General features: G+C 39.9%; 1 protein-coding gene across 3 annotated transcripts in view; it reads left to right on the top strand.

The window, feature by feature from the left end:
• Nucleotides 1-18,317, top strand: part of LOC118719171 (kinesin family binding protein) — a 32,299-nt gene extending 13,982 nt beyond the window's left edge. Inside the window, exons 5-8 of one of the 3 annotated variants that reach the window (XM_036438297.2) lie at nt 160-244; nt 1,044-1,085; nt 8,295-8,410; nt 17,022-18,317. In XM_036438297.2, coding sequence (XP_036294190.1) covers nt 160-244; nt 1,044-1,085; nt 8,295-8,410; nt 17,022-17,897 — 1,119 coding nt within the window. In that variant the 3' untranslated portion in view covers nt 17,898-18,317. The remainder of the gene's footprint in view (nt 1-159; nt 245-1,043; nt 1,086-8,294; nt 8,411-17,021) is intronic. The other 2 variants (XM_036438298.2, XM_036438299.2) reach the window with 2 other exon arrangements.
• The last annotated feature ends 470 nt before the right edge of the window (nt 18,318-18,787 follow it).

The raw sequence follows: 18,787 nt of genomic DNA, 5'->3' as shown, positions 1-18,787 counted from the left end.
GAGGCAGTCTTTAACTCGATAATACCATCACATGTCTCATAAACCTTCTTAATGTTCGGCGACTTACTGGTTTTCACCTGATTTTAATAGCTTTTCCCATATCAATTGTAAATAAGGTTGTTGGACAGTTACATTTACTCTTGTTTATTTCCTTAACAGCAATGCTTTATGGAGGCCAGGCATTGTTTATCAGCTGCTAATGTCATTTTTGGTCAAATTGGAAAGAATCCAACCACAGAAGACAGTAAGTTTATGTGTACATGTTTTATTATATATAGCTTTTTAAAACTTTCAAATAATTCCTAACTTTAGAAAATTCAAGAACAAAACAAAAAACTACCTACTATATGACCTTCTAAATTCACCTGTTTTTAATATTTGCCTCATTTGCAGTCACATTTTTCTTTCTGAACTATTTGAGAGAAGTTTGCATACATTAGGCTACTTTACTCCTTAATACTTCAATGTGTATTTCTTAAGAATAAGGATGTTTTATGTAATCATAGAAAAAGAAATGATTACATCTATTATCTCTAATGCATATTTCTATTTCATTAATTGTCCTCATAATGTCCTTTATAGCAGTTCTTTTCTAGTACCTGAATTTCCAGTTCAAGATTGCATATTGCGTTTAGGTTTCACACCTCTTTATTTTTTTAAATATATTCTTTTATTGATTTTTTTACAGTGAGGAATGGAGAGGGATAGAGTTAAAAACATCAATGAGAAACAATGATTAGCTGCCTCCTGCACACCTCCTACTAGGGATGTGGCTGAAACCTAGGTACATGCCCTTGACCAGAATTGAACCTGAGACCCTTCAGTTCCACAGGCCAATGCTCATCCACTGAGCCAAACCAGTGAGGGCAGTTTTCACATCTCTTTAGTCTTTTTAAATCTGGAACGTTCCTCAACTGCTGTCTTTCATCATGTAGACATTTTTAAAAATACAGGTCAGTCATTTCATAGAATTTTCCTCAGTTGGCATGTTGATGTTTTCTTACACTAAGATTCAGGTTACAATAGTACCCCCTTACTTAAAGGGGATATGTTCCAGGACGCCCAGTGGATTCCTGGAAACTGTGATTAGTATTGAACTATTTTTTTTTCTTGTTTATACATACCTACTATAAAGTTTAAACTACTCTTGTGCTTTGGGCCACTGTTAGGTAAAATGAGGGTTATTTGCACACAAGCACTGTGATACCAGCTGCAATCGATCTAAGTGACTACTAAGTGTCTACTAGCAGGTAGTGTTTGCATAGCGAGGATACACTGGACAAAGGGATGGAATAGGACAGTATGAGATGTCATTACACTAAGAATGGCATGCAATTTTAAAACTTGAGTTATTTCTGTAATTTTCCATTTAATATTTTCAGACCGTTGTTGAACTCGGGGAATTGAAACCATGGAAAGCAAGACCACAAAAAAGGGGGCGCTGCTATATACATTTTTGGTTGGAATACTACATAAGTGTGCAAATATCTAATTTTTATTTTATTTACTTATTTATTTAAAAAAATACATTTTATTGATTTTTTACAGAGAGGAAGAGCGAGGGATAGAGAGTTAGAAACATCAATGAGAGAATCATCGATCAGCTGCCTCTTGCACATCCCCTTACTGGGGACGTGCCCACAACCAAGGTACATGCCCTTGACCGGAATCGAACCCGGGACCTTTCAGTCTGCAGGCAGATGCTCTATCCACTGCAGATATCTAATTTTTAAGTTAGTGTTTTATTTAGTCTTAAAAATGAGCAAATCAATGAGATAATCACTTCACACTTGTTAGATAAAAAAGTCATGAAATAAATGTTGGCGAAAATGTGGAGAAAGGGGACCCTTGTGTACTTTTGGGTAAATTGGTGCAGCCACTATGGAAAACAGTATGGAGGTTCCTCAAAAAATAAAAATAGAGCTACCTGATGAACCAGCAATTCCACTTCTGGTTATACACTGAGTGGCCAGATTATTATGATCTCTGAACGCATAATAATCTGGCCACTCAGTATATATATATATATATTAGAGGCGTGGTGCTTGAATGTATGAATTCGTACATGGGTGGGGTCCGGCCAGCCTGGCTGGGGGGGAACATGGATGGTTGCCTGGCCTGCCTGCTGGTCGAACGCCTGGTCAAAGGGACAGTTTGCATATTAGCCTTTTATTATATATGATATACACTGAATGGCCATATTATTATGTGTCCAGAGATCATAATAACCTGGCCATTCAGTGTACTTCCAAAGGAAAGGAAAACACCCGAAGAATATCTGCACTGCAGCAATATTTATAATAGCCAAAGTTGGAAGCAACCTAAGTTTGTCTGTGGCTGAATGGATAATGAAAATGTAGCATATATATTCAATGGAATATTAGAAGGAAATTTTTTATTTAGAGAAAGATACAAACTTCCAGTTTTAAAATAATTAAATCATGGGTTGTAATATATAGTATGGTTAACTGTATACATATTTGGAAGTTGCTAAGAGTAAATCTTAAAAGTCCTCGTCACAAGAAAAAAATTTGTGGCTGTATGGTGATGGATGTTAACTAGACTTGTGATTATTTTGCAATATTGCAAATATCAATCACATACATCTGAAGCTAATATAATAATATATGTCAGTAATATCTCAATTAAAAAATACTTCCCATATAAAATCTGTAACATGCTTGCACAGGTCCCTGAACACATTTTAGTAAGGTATCAATCTAGTAACTTACTTTCAAACCGTAAGGAATTCAAGAACCCATTTCTGTGAAGGAAAGATTAAGGACTTCATATCTAAGTGCAGGTTCCAAAGTAAGGTCAGTCCTCATTATTTGAGGATTTCATGTTTGGGAATTCACCTGCCTGCTACAATTTACTTGTAACCCCAAGTCAGTGCTCGAGGCACAAACTTCATTTGCTGGCATGTGCTGAATAGCAGAGAATTTGAGTTGTCCAAGGTGCACATTTCCCAGGTGAGGTTTCAGCTCTCATACTGTAAAACAAGTGTCTTTTTTGTGGTCTGTTTAGTGTGACATTTTTGTGCTTTTTGTTGGTGATTTCATTACTTATAATGGCCCCGAATGGAGTGCTGAAGTGCTGCCTAGTGTGAAGGCCGTGCTGTGCCTTATGGAGAAAATGCAGTGTGACGTAAGCTTCATTCAGGCTTACAGTGCTGTTAGCCAAGAATTCAGTGTTAATGCATATTAAATAAGATGTCTTTAAATAAACACTTGTCTAATAAGGTTTTATATTGATCAGTTGACAAAAATGGGACCAGAAGCTCATAGGAACCTAACCCTGTGTTTCCTGGAGGAGGAATGTTTCAGTATTTGCTCATTTACTGTTCACAGTGACTTTATAAAACATAATTACATGAACAGTGAGAATCAACTATTATAAGAGAATTCAGGTAGAAAGTTTTAAAAGAGAATTCAGGTAGAAAGTTTTATAGTTTAAAAGTCCCTTTTTCTACTGAAACGAATGTTCATCTGAAGGAGGCAATCCAAGCCTCTGGTAACTTACATCAGGGCTGTCCTGTGGCGCTTAGGGGTGAGTTGATTCTCTCCCTGTAGGACGGGTCAGTGCTACAGCTGTCTGGGCCTTGGTGGTGTTGGTGGCACACCCTTATTGATGAAAACTACAGAGGAAAGTATGTGGATTAATAACTATACCGTTACTTCATGTTACAAAGGATTTTTTAAAATACTGGTGAAAACCAAAATAATTTAAACCAAATTTATTGTATTTATAATTTTTAAAATTTTCTTGCAAAAGGGAACACCTTTCACAAATGCAAAAATATTTTGGTAAAGCTGGACATGGGACTTGTTACAAAATTTAATAATTGGCCCTTAACTAAACCTCCACCATCATTCTGAACGTTATTTTGGAGGATGTCTTCCACTAAGGACTACTTTTAATTAATTAGAAATCTATTTCAATTTGGATTCCATTAATTTGGAATTTTTGATAAGTTGGTTAGGAGCTATGCTAATCTTCACTTGTTTAGCACTATTTATTAACAGAGACCACAGCATAGGGAAGGTGGTAAAAGAAAATGTTTAAATAATTAGAGGAAACTGCTTTTCAACTACCTCATAAGGATTCATTTATAGCATGAAATATAGAATTCATATTTTTATTAAAGTAGGTATTCTAAAAACCTGTATGAGTGATGCTTTTCTTAGTCCAGTTTGATTAATAATGATGTTGAACACCTACATGTACTATTATCCTGTCCTAAATTCTTCTTGGGTATCATCTTATTAATCCTCATAGCAATACTGTTTGACAGTCGCTGTTACATTCTGTACTTTACCGATAGGGAACTGGAGCACAGAGAGCTCCAACGGCTGCCCCGTGTCACACATAGTGGGGGCAGAGGTGGCATTCAGACGCAAGCAAGCCCAGAACCCCATTGCTTGAGCCAAAAGACCTCTTTCCTACCTCATGCCCCTCCGACCTCCTCCACTGGCCGGAGATGAAAAAGCTCTCTGGAGGGTGGGGGACTCTGCAGCCTTAAGAAGGCTTGGAAATAAGGCTCAGATGAAATTAAACTTAGGCCCTGGCTAGCGTGGCTCAGTTGGTAGGAGTGTCATCCTGCACATCAAAAGGTCTGGGTTCGATTCCTGATCAGAGCACATACCTAGGTTGCTGTTGCAATTCCCGTCCCCAGTCCAGGCACTTATGAGAGGCAACCAATCAATGTTACTCACATTGATGTGTTCCCCCCTCCCCCCTTCTCTGCTCTTAAATATCAGTGGAAAGGTCCTCGGGTGAAGGTTTAAGAAAAACTTAGTATGAAGTTTGGGAACAAGTCTGTGATCATGATAGTAAACATTCGTTTCTAATAAGATGCTTGAAATATCTAAGACATGCATTCTGAATAGGGTAAAAATTGTTTTGTAGAGCCCTAGCCAGTTTGGCTCAGTGGATAGAGTGTCAGCCTGCGGACTGAAGGGTCCCAGGTTCGATTCCAGGTCAAGGGCACGTACCTAGTTTGTAGTCTTGATCCCTGGCCCCAGTCTTTCTCACATAAATGTTTCTCCTGTGTCTCCCCTTCCTTTTACACTCTAAAAATCAATGGAGAAATATCCTAGGGTGAGGATTATACAATAGTAACAACAACAAAAAATGTTTCTTGGGAAGTGAAAAAAAAATTATAAAATTTTCATAGCATATAGTATTACAGTCAGTCATACTACAGTATTGAAAACATTATCTTTTTGAAAAACCACTTATCTGTGATAAGGTGATACCTAGTTTTTCCAATTGCGAGAGAGAGAAGCATACTGTATGTTAATAGAATGTTTGAAAGCCAAGTTATGAAACAGTAAGAAAATGAAAAATTTACTAATTTTACACTAAATGTCACTCACCTTATGCCTATGGGATAGGCTGTCCGCTTCAGGTCTTGTACATGATGTCCTTACACAATGAATACTTAGGTGATAACAAAAATGTCTCATACAGTTATTAGATTTTCACATGGAGACAGGCCTACACAGCAAAGTTCATTAGCTTTGCAGCATGATGAGGATTTACTTACTATTCATTAAGTGGAAGTGGGTCATCATGAAAGTCTTCACCCTAGTCTTCACGCTGGGGTGTGCCGAGTAATCTGGCTGGCAGAAGCAGAAGAGGTGGAGTGGAGGCAGGCACACTCTTAACTTTACAGAAATACCTTTATTTTCTGTCTGACTTTCCTGCTTTTTCATTTCTCTAAAAATGTTTGTTTAGTACCAATCCTTCCACATTTGCTTTACTGTGCCTGTATCACAGAAGGGTTCTTGTCATGAAATAAGTAAAAAGCAGTCTTGAATAATCAAACCCTTCTGCTAGATTGACGCAGACCAGTTTGCGTTCTGGCTCTGCCTCTGCACCTGCCTCCTCTGCCTCTTCCTCTGGCACTGGTTCGGATGCCCTCATCGTCATCTTGTCTTCTGGTGTAATGTCTTCTAGCTCTTGAATTTCTCCAAGATTCTTTTTTTTTTTTGTAATATTTACAATCTCACAATTTCCTTGATTGGCTCTGTCATAAATTCTGTGAAGTCATGCACATCATCTGGACAGTTAAGAGCAGGAATTTATTGTTTTGGGCTTGATGGCTTTCATGGCTTTTTCTATAACAACATGGCATCTCCGATGGTGTAATCCTTCTAGACTTTCTCTTGGGGTCCACTTCCCTATGGCGGCAATCCTTTCCATAGAGTACCCTGCCTGGTACAAAGACCTTAAAGGTCTTTGTGATCCCCTGATCTAGAGGCTGAATTAGAGATGTGTTTGGGGCCAAGTAGATAACTTAGATGCCTTTGGTGTTGAACTCGTGGGGTCTGGATGGCCGGGGGCACTGTCCAATATTAAAAGAACTTTAAAAGCTAGTCCCTTACTGGCAAGTTAATTCTTGACTTTAGGGACAAAGCATCAATTGAACCAACTGAGAAAAAGGGTTTTGTCCAAGCTTTCTTGTTGACTGAAAACTGGCATTTATCCTTTCCCTTCCAGGCTCAGGGTTGGCAGCATTATATATAAGGACATTCCTGATCACAACCCAACTGCATTTGCACAGAACAGCAGAGCTAGGCTATCCTTCCTGTCTTAAATGCTGGCGCTTGCTTCTCTGCCTTATTAATAAATGTCCTTTGTGGCTTCCCCCCACCCCCAGATTAGTGCACTTTCCTCTGCAAAAGAAACTGTTCAGGCAGATATCCTTTCTCCACAGTGGTTTTCTGAATAGCATCTAGGAACCTGTCTGCTGCCTCTTGGTTGACAAGAAGCTGCTTCTCTATTACCTTGAGATTTTGAAGCCAAACCTCTTTCTAAAAGTATCAAATCATTCATTGCTGGCAGTAACTTCTCCAGCTTTAGATCCTTCACCTTCCTTTTGCTTTAAACTGTCAAATAGTGACTTTGCTTTTTCTCAAATCATATTTGGTATGCCTCAAATCTATAGATATGCCTTTCTTAAGCAATCCTGCACCCACACGGAGAATCAGATAAAACATATTTTGCAAAAAGTTCAAGTTTTTCATGCCTACTTGTGTAGTTACAGTAACAGCTTCACTTTTTTTTTTTTTTTTTTTTTTTTTTTTAACACCGATTCTTATACTGGATTCATTTATCTTGAAATGGCAGCAGTTGCGGCTACAGAACTCCATCTACAGTACTTACTGAGCAATTCAACTTTTTTCTTGTCATGCCACGTCTTTTTCTCTGCTTCTTGGGAGTACTTCCAAAGGTAGTGCTAGAGGCACTTTGTTTGGCACCATGGTGTTATTCAAGACTTACAGTGTTGCACTAAATATGACAAAAAATACTGAGAGATCACTTTTTACTGCAATATGCAATTTACCGGGGAAATAAACTGCTCAGAGATGATTAGCATTTACACAGCATTTTAGCAGATACTTGCAATACTTGAATTCACTGCAATAGCAACAGGAGGTGGCTATAAAATTATACAGTAGTATAGAATGTATTAGTTATTTTACTTTTAAATCATAATTTACAGTTATGATTAGGTATTGCATCTGTATGTTTGTTTACATTGCTCTCAATTGTGAATGGCACTGTATATGATCTATTAATGCACAAATTTGGTAAATTTTAATTTTTTAAAATATAGTTTTATTGATTTCAGAGAGGAAAGGAAAGGACGAGAGAGAGAAACCATCAATGATGAGAATCATTGATCGGTTGCCTCCTGCATGGTCCCCACTGGAATTGAGCCTGCAACCTAGGCATGTGCCCTGACTGAGAATCGAACCATGACCTCCTGCTTCAGAGGTTGACACTCAACTACTGAGCCACACTGGCCAGGTGTAAAGCTATATATCTACAGGTGAAAACCTTAGTTTTCACCTGTAGATAATACATAAGAAAAAAAACTAGAAAAAAATATGCAAAAATAATATCTCTGGGTGGTAGGGATTTGGAGTGGGGTATTTTTTCCAGTGCTTCAGTGAGAATCTTATTTATATAAATCAGGAAAAAGCGGTATAAAAAAGAATGCATGCCCAGCCTGCGTGGTTCAGTGGTTGAATGTTGACCTATGAACCAAGTAGTCACGGTTCGATTCCTGATCAGGGCATATGCCCAGGTTGCAGGCTCAATTCCTAATATGGGTGTGCAAGAGGCAGAAGATCAGTGATTCTCTCTCATCATGGATGTTTCTATCTCTGTCTTCCTCTCTCCCTTCCTATCTGAAATAAAAATATATTTTTTAAAAAGAATGAGTAACAATGAACATTACAATTGTGACCATTAACTTAGACAAATCATGTTTATAATTTTAGCTACTGAAACTGAAGGAGATGTGCCAGAGCTTTATCATCAAAGAAAAGGGGAAATAGCAAGATGCTGGATCAAATACTGTTTGACACTCATGCAGAATGCTCAACATTCAATGCAGGTAATGCAGTCAGGAGTTGCCTTTTCTTAAATGAGCAGGACATAAAAGCTTAAAATGGGGATTATGCTTCTTGGGCTCATTGCATGTTCATTATGCAAAACATGCAGAATGCTCTCATAAGTATTTCTTACTCTTTTAAAATCTTATGTACTGTTCAAGGCCTATCTCAAATACCACTTCTTCCTTGAAGACTTTCCTTTGGATAGAATATAATTCCCTGAGAAGTGGGGTCTACATCATATTTATATTATCTAGAGGCCCGGTGCACAAAATTTGTGTGTGTGGAGGCGTGTCCCTCAGCCCAGCCTGTGCCCTCTTGCAGTCCAGGACCCCTCATTCCTTACTGTGCACCTGCTCGCTGCTCCTTAGCGCTGCTGTGGAGGCGGGAGAAGCTCCAGCTACCACCGCTGCGCCTGCCAGCCATCAGCCTGGCTTCTGGCTGAATGGCGCTCCCCCTGTGGGAGCACACTGACCACCAGAGGGGGCAGCTCCTGCATTGAGCATCTGCCCCCTCGTGGTCAGTGCGCATCATAGTGACCGGTCATTCTGGTCGTTCTGCCGTAAAGGTCTCTTAGGCTTTTATTATTTTATTTTTTTAAAATATATTTTATTGATTCTTTACAGAGAGGAAGAGGGAGGGACAGAGAGCTAGAAACATCGATGAGAGAGACATCGATCAGCTGCCTCTTGCACACCCCTCACTGGTGACGTGCCTGCAACCAAGGCACATGCCCTTGACCGGAATCGATCCTGGGACCCTTCAGTTTGCAAGCCGATGCTCTATCCACTGAGCCAAACCGGTCTCGGCTAGGATTTTATTATATAGATCACCATTCTTCAGGTACACTAGGTTCAATAAGTAGTGATTAAATGCATAATTATTCTCCCCCTGCAAATATCTCCTTCCTGTAAGCTCCATAGAACTTTTCTTACCCCTTCCTAAGTCATTAAGTTCTGCTTTGTACTATCCCTATTCATGTTCCTTTTCCTCTTTAGACTATAAGTAACTTGGGAGCAGAAAACAATTCTTACTAATCTTATATATTTTAAGCAGTATATGTATAGGATGTATAGGATGGGGCAAAAGTTTACAGTTGTTTACAATTGGAAAATAACAGTAATTAACACAACAGTTCATACATATAGTCACAGCTATAACTTTTTTCTCACCCTGTGAATATGTGTATTCATAAAAATAAATATAAACATATTTGGAAACAGCCCTGTCAGTTTGTAGCTATGAGACACAAGATGCTGGCTGCCCACATAATATTATAGGAGGAAGTAGCATTTGAAGTGTGCTCAGGGACAGAGTGGGATGACCTGGGCTGGAGAAAGGGGAGACCGTTCCCAGGGGCTGACGCAGCATATTAGAAAGATCTAGGGCGTAGGGAGCATGGTACCAGAAGGGAGGAAACAGGCCTGTGAGGCTGCATGAGAGAGAGAGAACATGTGATGGAAGAGAGTTAAAGGGGCTGGAACATGCAGGGCCTTTTAGGAATGGAAGGCTAGGAGGGTTTTGGAACAGTCACTTTGGTGGTAGAATGGAGAGCGAATTGAGGGAAAGCAAGAGTGGCTGAGGGAGATTAGTTAGAAGACCACAGCAGTCAGGTGAGATGTGAAGGTGGCGTGGCCCAAGGTGGTGGCAGAAGAAAAGAATGGATTCACGAGTTATTTTAGAACAGGGGTGTCCAACTGGTGGTCCCCGGGCCACTGGTGGTCTGTGAGATCCGAAAGGTTGTCAACCGCTAGTTTAGAAACCGAAGCATTAAGGACCTGGTGATGGACTTGAAATGTGGGGTAAAAGGACAAGAGACTTCTCAAGGATGATTCCTAGGTTGCTGGCTGTCCACATGGATGAAGTGTTCTTCCCTGAGATAACACTAGGACAGGATCAGGCTCCCACCTGCTGAAGAAGCACAGGGGTTCCGTTGTGGACGTGCTGAGATGCCTCTGGATCGAGCATGTCAAACTCAAAGGCTCACACTGGCCAAATAAGCCAGGCATGCAGCCCACGGGCCGAGTTTCACAGGCTTGCTCTGACTCCTCTGAGAGGAGATGCCACTTCGGGAGCTGTGGCTGAGCTTGAGGAGAGGTCTGGGCTGTAGCTGTACACTTCGGGGCCTCCTCACATGAATGGCAGAGGTAGCATGGTGAAAGGCGTCACCTGTTTAGAGCAGTGCTGTCCCATAGAAATACAATGCTAGCTATATTTGTGATTCTAATTTCCTAGTGGCCACTTAGAAAAGGGGGAAGCCCAGCCAGCGTGGCTCAGTGGTTGAGGGTCGACCTATGAACCAGCAGGCCACGGTTCAATTCCCGGTCAGGGCACAGGCCCAGATTGGGAGTGTGCAGGAGGCAGCCAATCAGTGACTCGTCATTAATGTTTTTGAGTGTCTCCCTTCTGCTCTGAAATCAATAAAAAAAAATATTTTTTTAAAAAAAGCAGGTGAAATTAATTTTAATTCTACTTTTAATCCAGAATATAAAAAATACTGTCATTTCTATATGTCATCAATATTAAAAACTAAGAAATATTTTAAGTTTCCAATTGGAAATTTGTTTATACAAAAATTTCTTGGAAATTAATTATTTTACATAGCCCATGACTCAGTTTGGACTTGTCACATTTCAACTGCTCAATAATTATCCATATCATGGCTCTTATTTTGAACAATGTAGGAGAGAGACAAAAATCAAGAGAAAAAAAGGAAAGGTCTTCAGGTTGAATATTAAGGGATCTGACCATTTTATTAGGTAGCATGAGGAGGGTGAGCTTAATTTTTGTTAATCCTCACCAAAGGACATTTTTTCCAATGGTTTTTAAAGAGAGTATAGGGAGGGAGGGTTTGGGAGTGGAAGTGGGTGAAATGAGACAGAGACAGAGAGACTTGGATCTGAGAGACACATCAATTGGTTGCCTCCTGCACATACTCTGACCAGGCCAGGGATTGAATGTGCAACTCAGCTACATACCTTTGATGGGACATTGAACCCTCAACCCTTCAGTGCGCAGGCTGATGCTCCCACACTGGCCAGGGCTTACTCTATTTTTAAACCATTTTAATTATATATACACACACACACACACACACACACACACACACACACACACATATATATATATATATATATATATGTGTGTGTGTGTGTGTGTGTGTGTGTGTGTGTGTGTGTGTGTATATATATATATATATATTTATTTTTTTTTTTGCCCCAGGAGGAAGAGAGAACTTTTAACTATAAAGTTAGATTTAACTCTATCTTTAATGTCGTTAAAATACCTCGAGTATTTCTCTGTACTATATTTCACTAAAACTTATCTGTAGCATAAACATATCATTAATCTTAATGACATGTCTGTGAAATATTTTTAGGATTTATATTACAGTTTTACTCAGTTAAAATCTAATAATGTATTACATGTATATAATGTTTCACAGTGTTTAAAGTTCTTTCATATGTAGTTATCTTACCTGAAGGAGTAACTTATAAATAAGTTTGAGTCCCAAAAGAGAAATTAATATGTCCTGGCTGTTGCACTCAGTTGGCTGCATTGTCGTCCCATACACCAAAAGGTAGTGGATTCAATACCCAATGAGGGTACATACAGGAGGCAACCAATTGAAGTTTTATCCTTCACATCAATGTTTCTCTCTCTCTCCACTCAATAAAAAAATAAATAGGAATAAAGGTTTATAAATGGTTAATCTATTTAAATACTTCTTCCAAATTTCTTGTGTTTTTAATATAATTGAAATACAATTTCTCAGAGGAAAGGGAGGGAGGGTGGTGAGAGGGAAGTAATCAACCAAAAACCTTGTATGCATATATGCATAACCCAAGGACACAGACAATAGGGTGCTGAAGGCCTACGGCAGGGTGGGCTGGAGCCTGGGGGCCATCTGGAGTGGGTCAGTGGTGGTGGGGGGAGACATATGTAAAAGATAAAAATACAATTAGAAGAAATCTTTTACAAGATGCTTAATGGGAGAACACCTGAACTTGCTGCCACACACAACCATATCAAAACTATAACTAAAAGACAAAACAAATATCATCCAGAACCATGGAAAGGCTGGCTGAGTGGGAATTCTACAACTATTGGGTCTAGTAATAATTAATGTCGTTTTTAAACATTCGTTTAAAATCTTGCTTGGCGTTGACTTGTATTGACATATAACCTTCAAACACGTGGTATCTACAGAACGTGTGAAGTGCAATTAACAAGTTTTGCTTGAAAAAGTTTGTTTGGTTTGGTTTTTGTTGCAAAACTAGGGCTAAGAAGATGGCGGATGAAGAGCATATTCGGCACTGCATGCTTTACGAGTTCCAATTAGGAAGCAAGTGAGGCTGCAAAAAACATCTGTAGTGCTCTTGGTCAAGATGCAGTTAGCGCCAGAAAATGCCAGCGTTGATTTGAGAAATTTCGCGAGGGAAATTTTTCGTTAGATGACAAGAGTGGTCGAGGCCGTGTGTCCAATTTTGATCAAGAAGCTCTTCAAGCTCTTTTGGTGCAAAATCCTCAAATTACCCAACAAGAGCTTGCGACAACTTTAAATGGTTCACAAAAAACAATTTCCAATCAATTGCGTGCACTTGGCAAAGTCCAAAAGTTTGGAAAATGGGTTTCTCATGAGTTGACCGACAACAACCGTAATCAAAGAGTCACAATTTGCAGTTCGCTCCTCTCTCGTCAAAACCGTTTGCCGTTTTTAGAGCAAATTGTTACCGGAGATGAAAAATGGGTGCCGTATGTTAATTTGAAAAGGCGGCCTCAATGGTTGGACAAAAATGAGGCTCCGCAGCCCACGCCAAAACCTGACTTGCATGCGAAAAAAGTGATGTTGTGTGTTTGGTGAAATTTTAAAGGAATTCTTCATTATGAACTTTTACCATCTAACCAAACCATTACAAGTGCAAGTGTATAGTGCCCAATTGGAAAGGTTAGCCCAAGCTTTAAGAGAAAAAGAACCCGCGCTGATTAATCGGAAGGGCGTAATTCTTCACCACGATAACGCACGACCGCATACTGCAAGAATCACTGCTGAAAAACTGCGCCAGTTGGAATGGGAAGTTCTCCCTCAACCTGCATATTCTCCTGATATTGCCCCTTCCGATTACCATTTGTTTCGTTCTTTGCAAAACTTTCTTCTTGGAAAAAAATTTAATAATGAAGAATGCCTCAAAAATGCATTGACCGAATTTTTTGCATCAAAATCACAAGAATTTTACAACAGAGGGATTAAAATGCTTCCTGAGCGTTGGGCACAAGTAGTAGAAAACAACGGCAACTATATTGTTGATTAAATTTTGTTGAATTGTTTAAATAAATTCGATTTAAAAAAGTATTAGAAAACGACATTAATTATTACTAGACCTAATAGAAGGAAAGAGAAACGCGCAGAGTCCGGTAGGAGGTGCAGAGGTATGGGTGTGGAGGTATGGAAATGCGCGCGAAGGGGCTGGCACCTGAGTACGCTGTTGTCTTCTTCAGTCTGAAGGGAGATATAAGCTCCCAGTTGTTCTGAACTCCAGTTCTGGGCGAGACTCAGGGGACCCAGACTCATACAGAGAGAAACTGGACTGTCTGGCACTGGGCTAGGACACGAGGGCGGCACTCTCTCAGAGGGGCTTGCAATGATCATTGTCCCTGCATGGTGTCGCGGGACACAGAGACCCGAGGGCCTCTTTGGGGCAGGGCTGATGGGCAGCTATTGCCCTTTTTCTGCCCTGGAGATTCCCTGAGACCCTGCCCCACCCAATTTACAACCGCACCCAAGCTATGTGAAGAGGCTTTTGAATACGAATGGACTGGCCTTTTGCAATCTAAAACCTAACAAACTGGCCCTAACCGGTTTGGCTCAGTGGATAGAGCATCGGCCTGCAGACTGAAGGGTCCCAGGTTTGATTCCGGTCAGGGGCATGTACTTTGGTTGCAGGCACATCCCTGGTGGGAGGTATGGTGTGCAGGAAGCAGCTGATCGATGTTTCTCTCTCATTGATGTTTCTAATTCTCTATCCGTCTATTTTCCTCTGTAAAAAATCAAAATATATTTAAACAAACAAACTGCAGCTGTGTCAGAGAGCTCCAGGGCTCCACAGCAGCTTGCATTGATTCACAGCTGGGCCTCATTTGGGCACCTATAAACCCCAAACAAAAGAGGAAGAATCTCCCTAACTGGTTTGACTCAGTGGATAGTGTTGGCCTTCCGACTGAAGGGTCCCAGGTTCGATTCTGCTCAAGGGCATGTATCTTGGTTGCAGGCACATCCCCAGTGGTGGGGGGATGTGCAGGAGGCAGCTGATCAATATTTCTCTCTCATCGATGTTTATAGCTCTCTATCCTTCTCCCTTCCTCTCTGTAAAAAATAAAAATATATTTAGGGGGGGAAAAGAGAAAGAATCTGCAGATCTCTCTGTAGCTTCTGCTAGGTGGCTAGGTGGCCTCCGACAGTGGCTGACTTTGCACCTCCTTGGAAATCTAAGAGCCAATGTACCCACTGGTCAGATTACAACTCTTCACATCCACGCCGAAACCGGTTTGGCTCAGTGGTAGAGCATCGGTCTGCGGACTGAAGGTTCCCGGGTTCGATTCTGGTAAAGGGCATGTACCTTGGTTGTGGGCATATCCCCGGTAGGGGGTGTGCAAGAGGCAGCTGGTCGATGTTTCTCTCTCATCGACGTTTCTAGCTCTCTCTCTCTCTCTCTCCCTCTCTGTAAAAAATCAGTAAAATATATTTTTTTTAAAAAACAAAAAAACTCTTCACATCCATAAGAGACACATTCAAGGGGGCAAACTCAGTAAGTACCAAAGCCCCAATGAAGCAAGTCCTGCCCCATAAGGGTGTCTCCAGCACAGAAGTTCTCCCATTGTAGACACAACTGGTCCTCACAGCCAATTGGCCTGGAGGTCTATTCCTCCCAGTGATATCAACAACAATCAAGGCTTAACTACAACAAGACTGTGCACACAGCCCACAAAGGGGTGCACCAAGAGTGTCCACCTCAGGTAATTAGGGAGGCTGGGCCACTGGGCCCTATAGGACACCTAGCACACAAAGCCATTCTATCAACACAGGGAAGCAGCCAAAATGAGGAGGCAAAGAAATAGGTCACAAATGAAAGAAATGGAGGAAAGCAAACGACTGGATATAGAGTTCAAAACCACGATTATAAGGTTTTTTTCAAGAATTTTCTAAAAAAGGCCGATAAATTTAGTGAGACCCTTGAGGATATGAAAAAGAACCAACTAGAAATGTATGCTTTATTTCAGCATACACCGACTGAAATAAAGACTAATATACAGAGTTCCAACAGCAGACTAGAGGAATGCAAGAATCAAGTCAAAGATTTGACATAGGAAGAAGCAAAAAACACCCAACCAGAAAAGCAAAAAGAAAAAGGAGTCCAAAAATAAGAAGATAGTGCAAAGAGCCTCTGAGACAACCTCAAGTGTACCAACATCAGAATTATGGGGGGCCCAAGGAAGATAGCAAGATATTGAAAATCCATTTGAAGAAATAATGACAGAAAACTTCCCTCGCCTGGTGAAAGAAATAGACCTACAAGTGCAGAAAGCTCAGAGAACCCGAAACAAAAGGAATCCAAAGAGGACCACACCAAGACGCATCATAATTAAAATGCCAAGGGCAAAAGACAGAGAATCTTACAAGCAGCAAGAGAAAAATAGTTACCTACAAGGGAGTACCCATACGAATGTCAGTTGATTTCTCAACAGAAATTATGCAGGCCAGAAGGGAGTGGCAAGAAATATTCAAAGTAATGAGCCGAAACCGGTTTGGCTCAGCGGTAGAGCATTAGTCTGCGGACTGAGGTGTCCCAGGTTCGATTCTGGTCAGGGGCATGTACATTGGTTGTGGGCACATCCCCGGTAGGGGGTGTGCAAGAGGCAGCTGGTTGATGATTCTCTCTCATCGATGTTTCTAGCTCTCTATCCCTCTTCCTTCCTTTCTGTAAAAAAAAAATCAATAAAATATATTTTTAAAAAAATATTCAAAGTAATGAATAACAAGAACCTACAACCAAGATTACCTAGCAAAGCTATCATTCAGAATTGAAGATCAGATAAAGAGCTTCACAGATAAGAAAAAGCTAAAGGAGTTCATTATATGAAATGCTGAAGGGTGTTTAAGAAGAGGAAGAAGGGGGGAAAAAAAAGACAAATTATGAACAACAAAGTCACAACAAATACATATCAACAAGTGAATCTAAAATGCAAGTGAATAAACTGGTGAATAGAATCAGGGGCATAGAAAGTGAGTGGACTGAATTCTCTGGGGGAAGGGGGTGTGGGGGGTGCAGGAAGAGACTGGACAAAAATCATATACTTATGGACAAGGGGGAGGGGGAGGACAGGGAGTGGGGTGGGAACTGGGTGGAGGGGAGCTATGAGGAGTGGGGGAGAGGAATAATTGTAATCTAAACAATAAAGATTTAAAAAAAAAAAAAAAAAAAGATGCTTAAGAGTATAATACCCTAAACCAAGCTAGGGAGTAAGAAGGTTTTCTCTTTTGTACTCTTCAGTTTGCTTTAATATTATTTGGCAGCAGGAAATAAGTAACTTACCCATAATTATTTTTTCTTTCAGGACAACATAGGAGAACTCGACTTTGATAAACAGTCTGAACTGAGAGCTTTAAGGAAAAAGGAACTCGAGGAGGAAGAAAGCATTAGGAAGAAAGCTGTGCAGTTTGGAACCGGTGAGCTCTGTGACGCCATCTCTGCAGTGGAAGAGAAAGTGGGCTACTTGAGGCCTTTAGATTTTGAAGAGGCCAGAGAACTTTTCTTACTGGGTCAGCACTATGTCTTTGAAGCAAAAGAGTTCTTTCAGATTGACGGTTATGTCACTGACCATATTGAAGTTGTCCAAGACCACAGTGCTCTGTTTAAGGTGCTTGCGTTCTTCGAAACGGACATGGAGAGGCGGTGCAAGATGCATAAGCGTAGAATAGCCATGCTAGAGCCCCTCACTGTGGATCTGAACCCACAGTATTATCTGCTGGTCAACAGACAGATTCAGTTTGAAATCGCACATGCTTACTATGACATGATGGATTTGAAGGTTGCCATTGCTGACAAGCTGAGGGATCCTGATTCACACATCGTAAAAAAAATAAATAATCTTAATAAGTCAGCAATGAAGTACTACCAGCTCTTCCTAGACTCCCTGAGAGACCCAAATAAAGTGTTTCCTGAGCATATAGGGGAAGACGTGCTTCGCCCTGCCATGTTGGCTAAGTTTCGAGTTGCTCGTCTCTATGGCAAAATCATCACTTCAGATCCCCAAAAAGAGCTAGAAAATTTGGCAACATCCTTGGAGCATTACAGATTTATTGTCGATTACTGTGAAAAGCACCCTGAAGCTGCCCAGGAAATAGAAGTGGAGCTAGAACTTAGTAAAGAGATGGTGAGTCTTCTTCCAACAAAAATGGAGAGGTTCAGAACCAAGATGGCCCTGACTTAATAAATTTCATTTTTAATGAAAGAAAATGTGCAATATTGAAGATTTTCCCCCCCTTAGTCAAACGGGCCCAATTCCATTGTTATATTTACTTTTATAGCTAGATGAGTACAGTTCGAACTTGAGATAGACCAATTGAGTCTTTACTAGGACCTTAACATAAATGTAATTAATAACATATCTAATTATGTAAATTGACTTGTTGAAGTGACATGTGATTGGTATTTTAGAGTGCATGTTCTCTATTTAAATATAAACTTTTTCCTGCCTCATTTTCTAAACGTAGTTTCTTCATTGTCTAGTATTTGATGGATCCTTTGAGAGGGGAAATGCTGGTTAATATACCTTGTAGACCAACTTATTATAAAAATTGAAGTCACTTCCTGTCATACTTTCAACAATAAAGAATTATTAAAAGAAAAACTTCCTCTAGTTATTTTTACTCAAATTTTTATTTTCCTAAAGTCCCAAAGAAATCTTTCCGTTTTGAAAATATTAAAAAAATAAATTATGTTGTGTAAAGTATTGTAGTTTGTCTCATTTATAGGGATAAAAGCCTTGTTGGAAATATAAATTTACTTGTTTCACTAATAAAAACTTCATTTACTCTCTTGTTTTCTTGTAAGAATTGAGTTTTGCAACTTCAAAGGTATTGCCTTACTTGAAGCCAAAGGATATTTCTTCAGTAACATTGCACACATAGAAACACTAAAATCTCAGTCATTTAATAAATATTTATTGTAGTACTACTTAGTGCCCAAAAATTCTTAAATTGGCTGCAGTTTCTCATCAGAGGATCCTGGTATATTTTATAAATCTTAGAGCACTGTTAGAAAAGAATATGTACTTCATAATATTAATACATGTTAGTTCTTCTATGAAATGGAGAATGA

This window comes from Pipistrellus kuhlii, unplaced genomic scaffold (genome assembly GCF_014108245.1).
Source record: "Pipistrellus kuhlii isolate mPipKuh1 unplaced genomic scaffold, mPipKuh1.p scaffold_m20_p_15, whole genome shotgun sequence".
Taxonomy (NCBI): domain Eukaryota; kingdom Metazoa; phylum Chordata; class Mammalia; order Chiroptera; family Vespertilionidae; genus Pipistrellus; species Pipistrellus kuhlii.
Note: the sequence above shows the minus strand (reverse complement) of the source record. Positions and strands in the feature narration are given on the sequence as shown.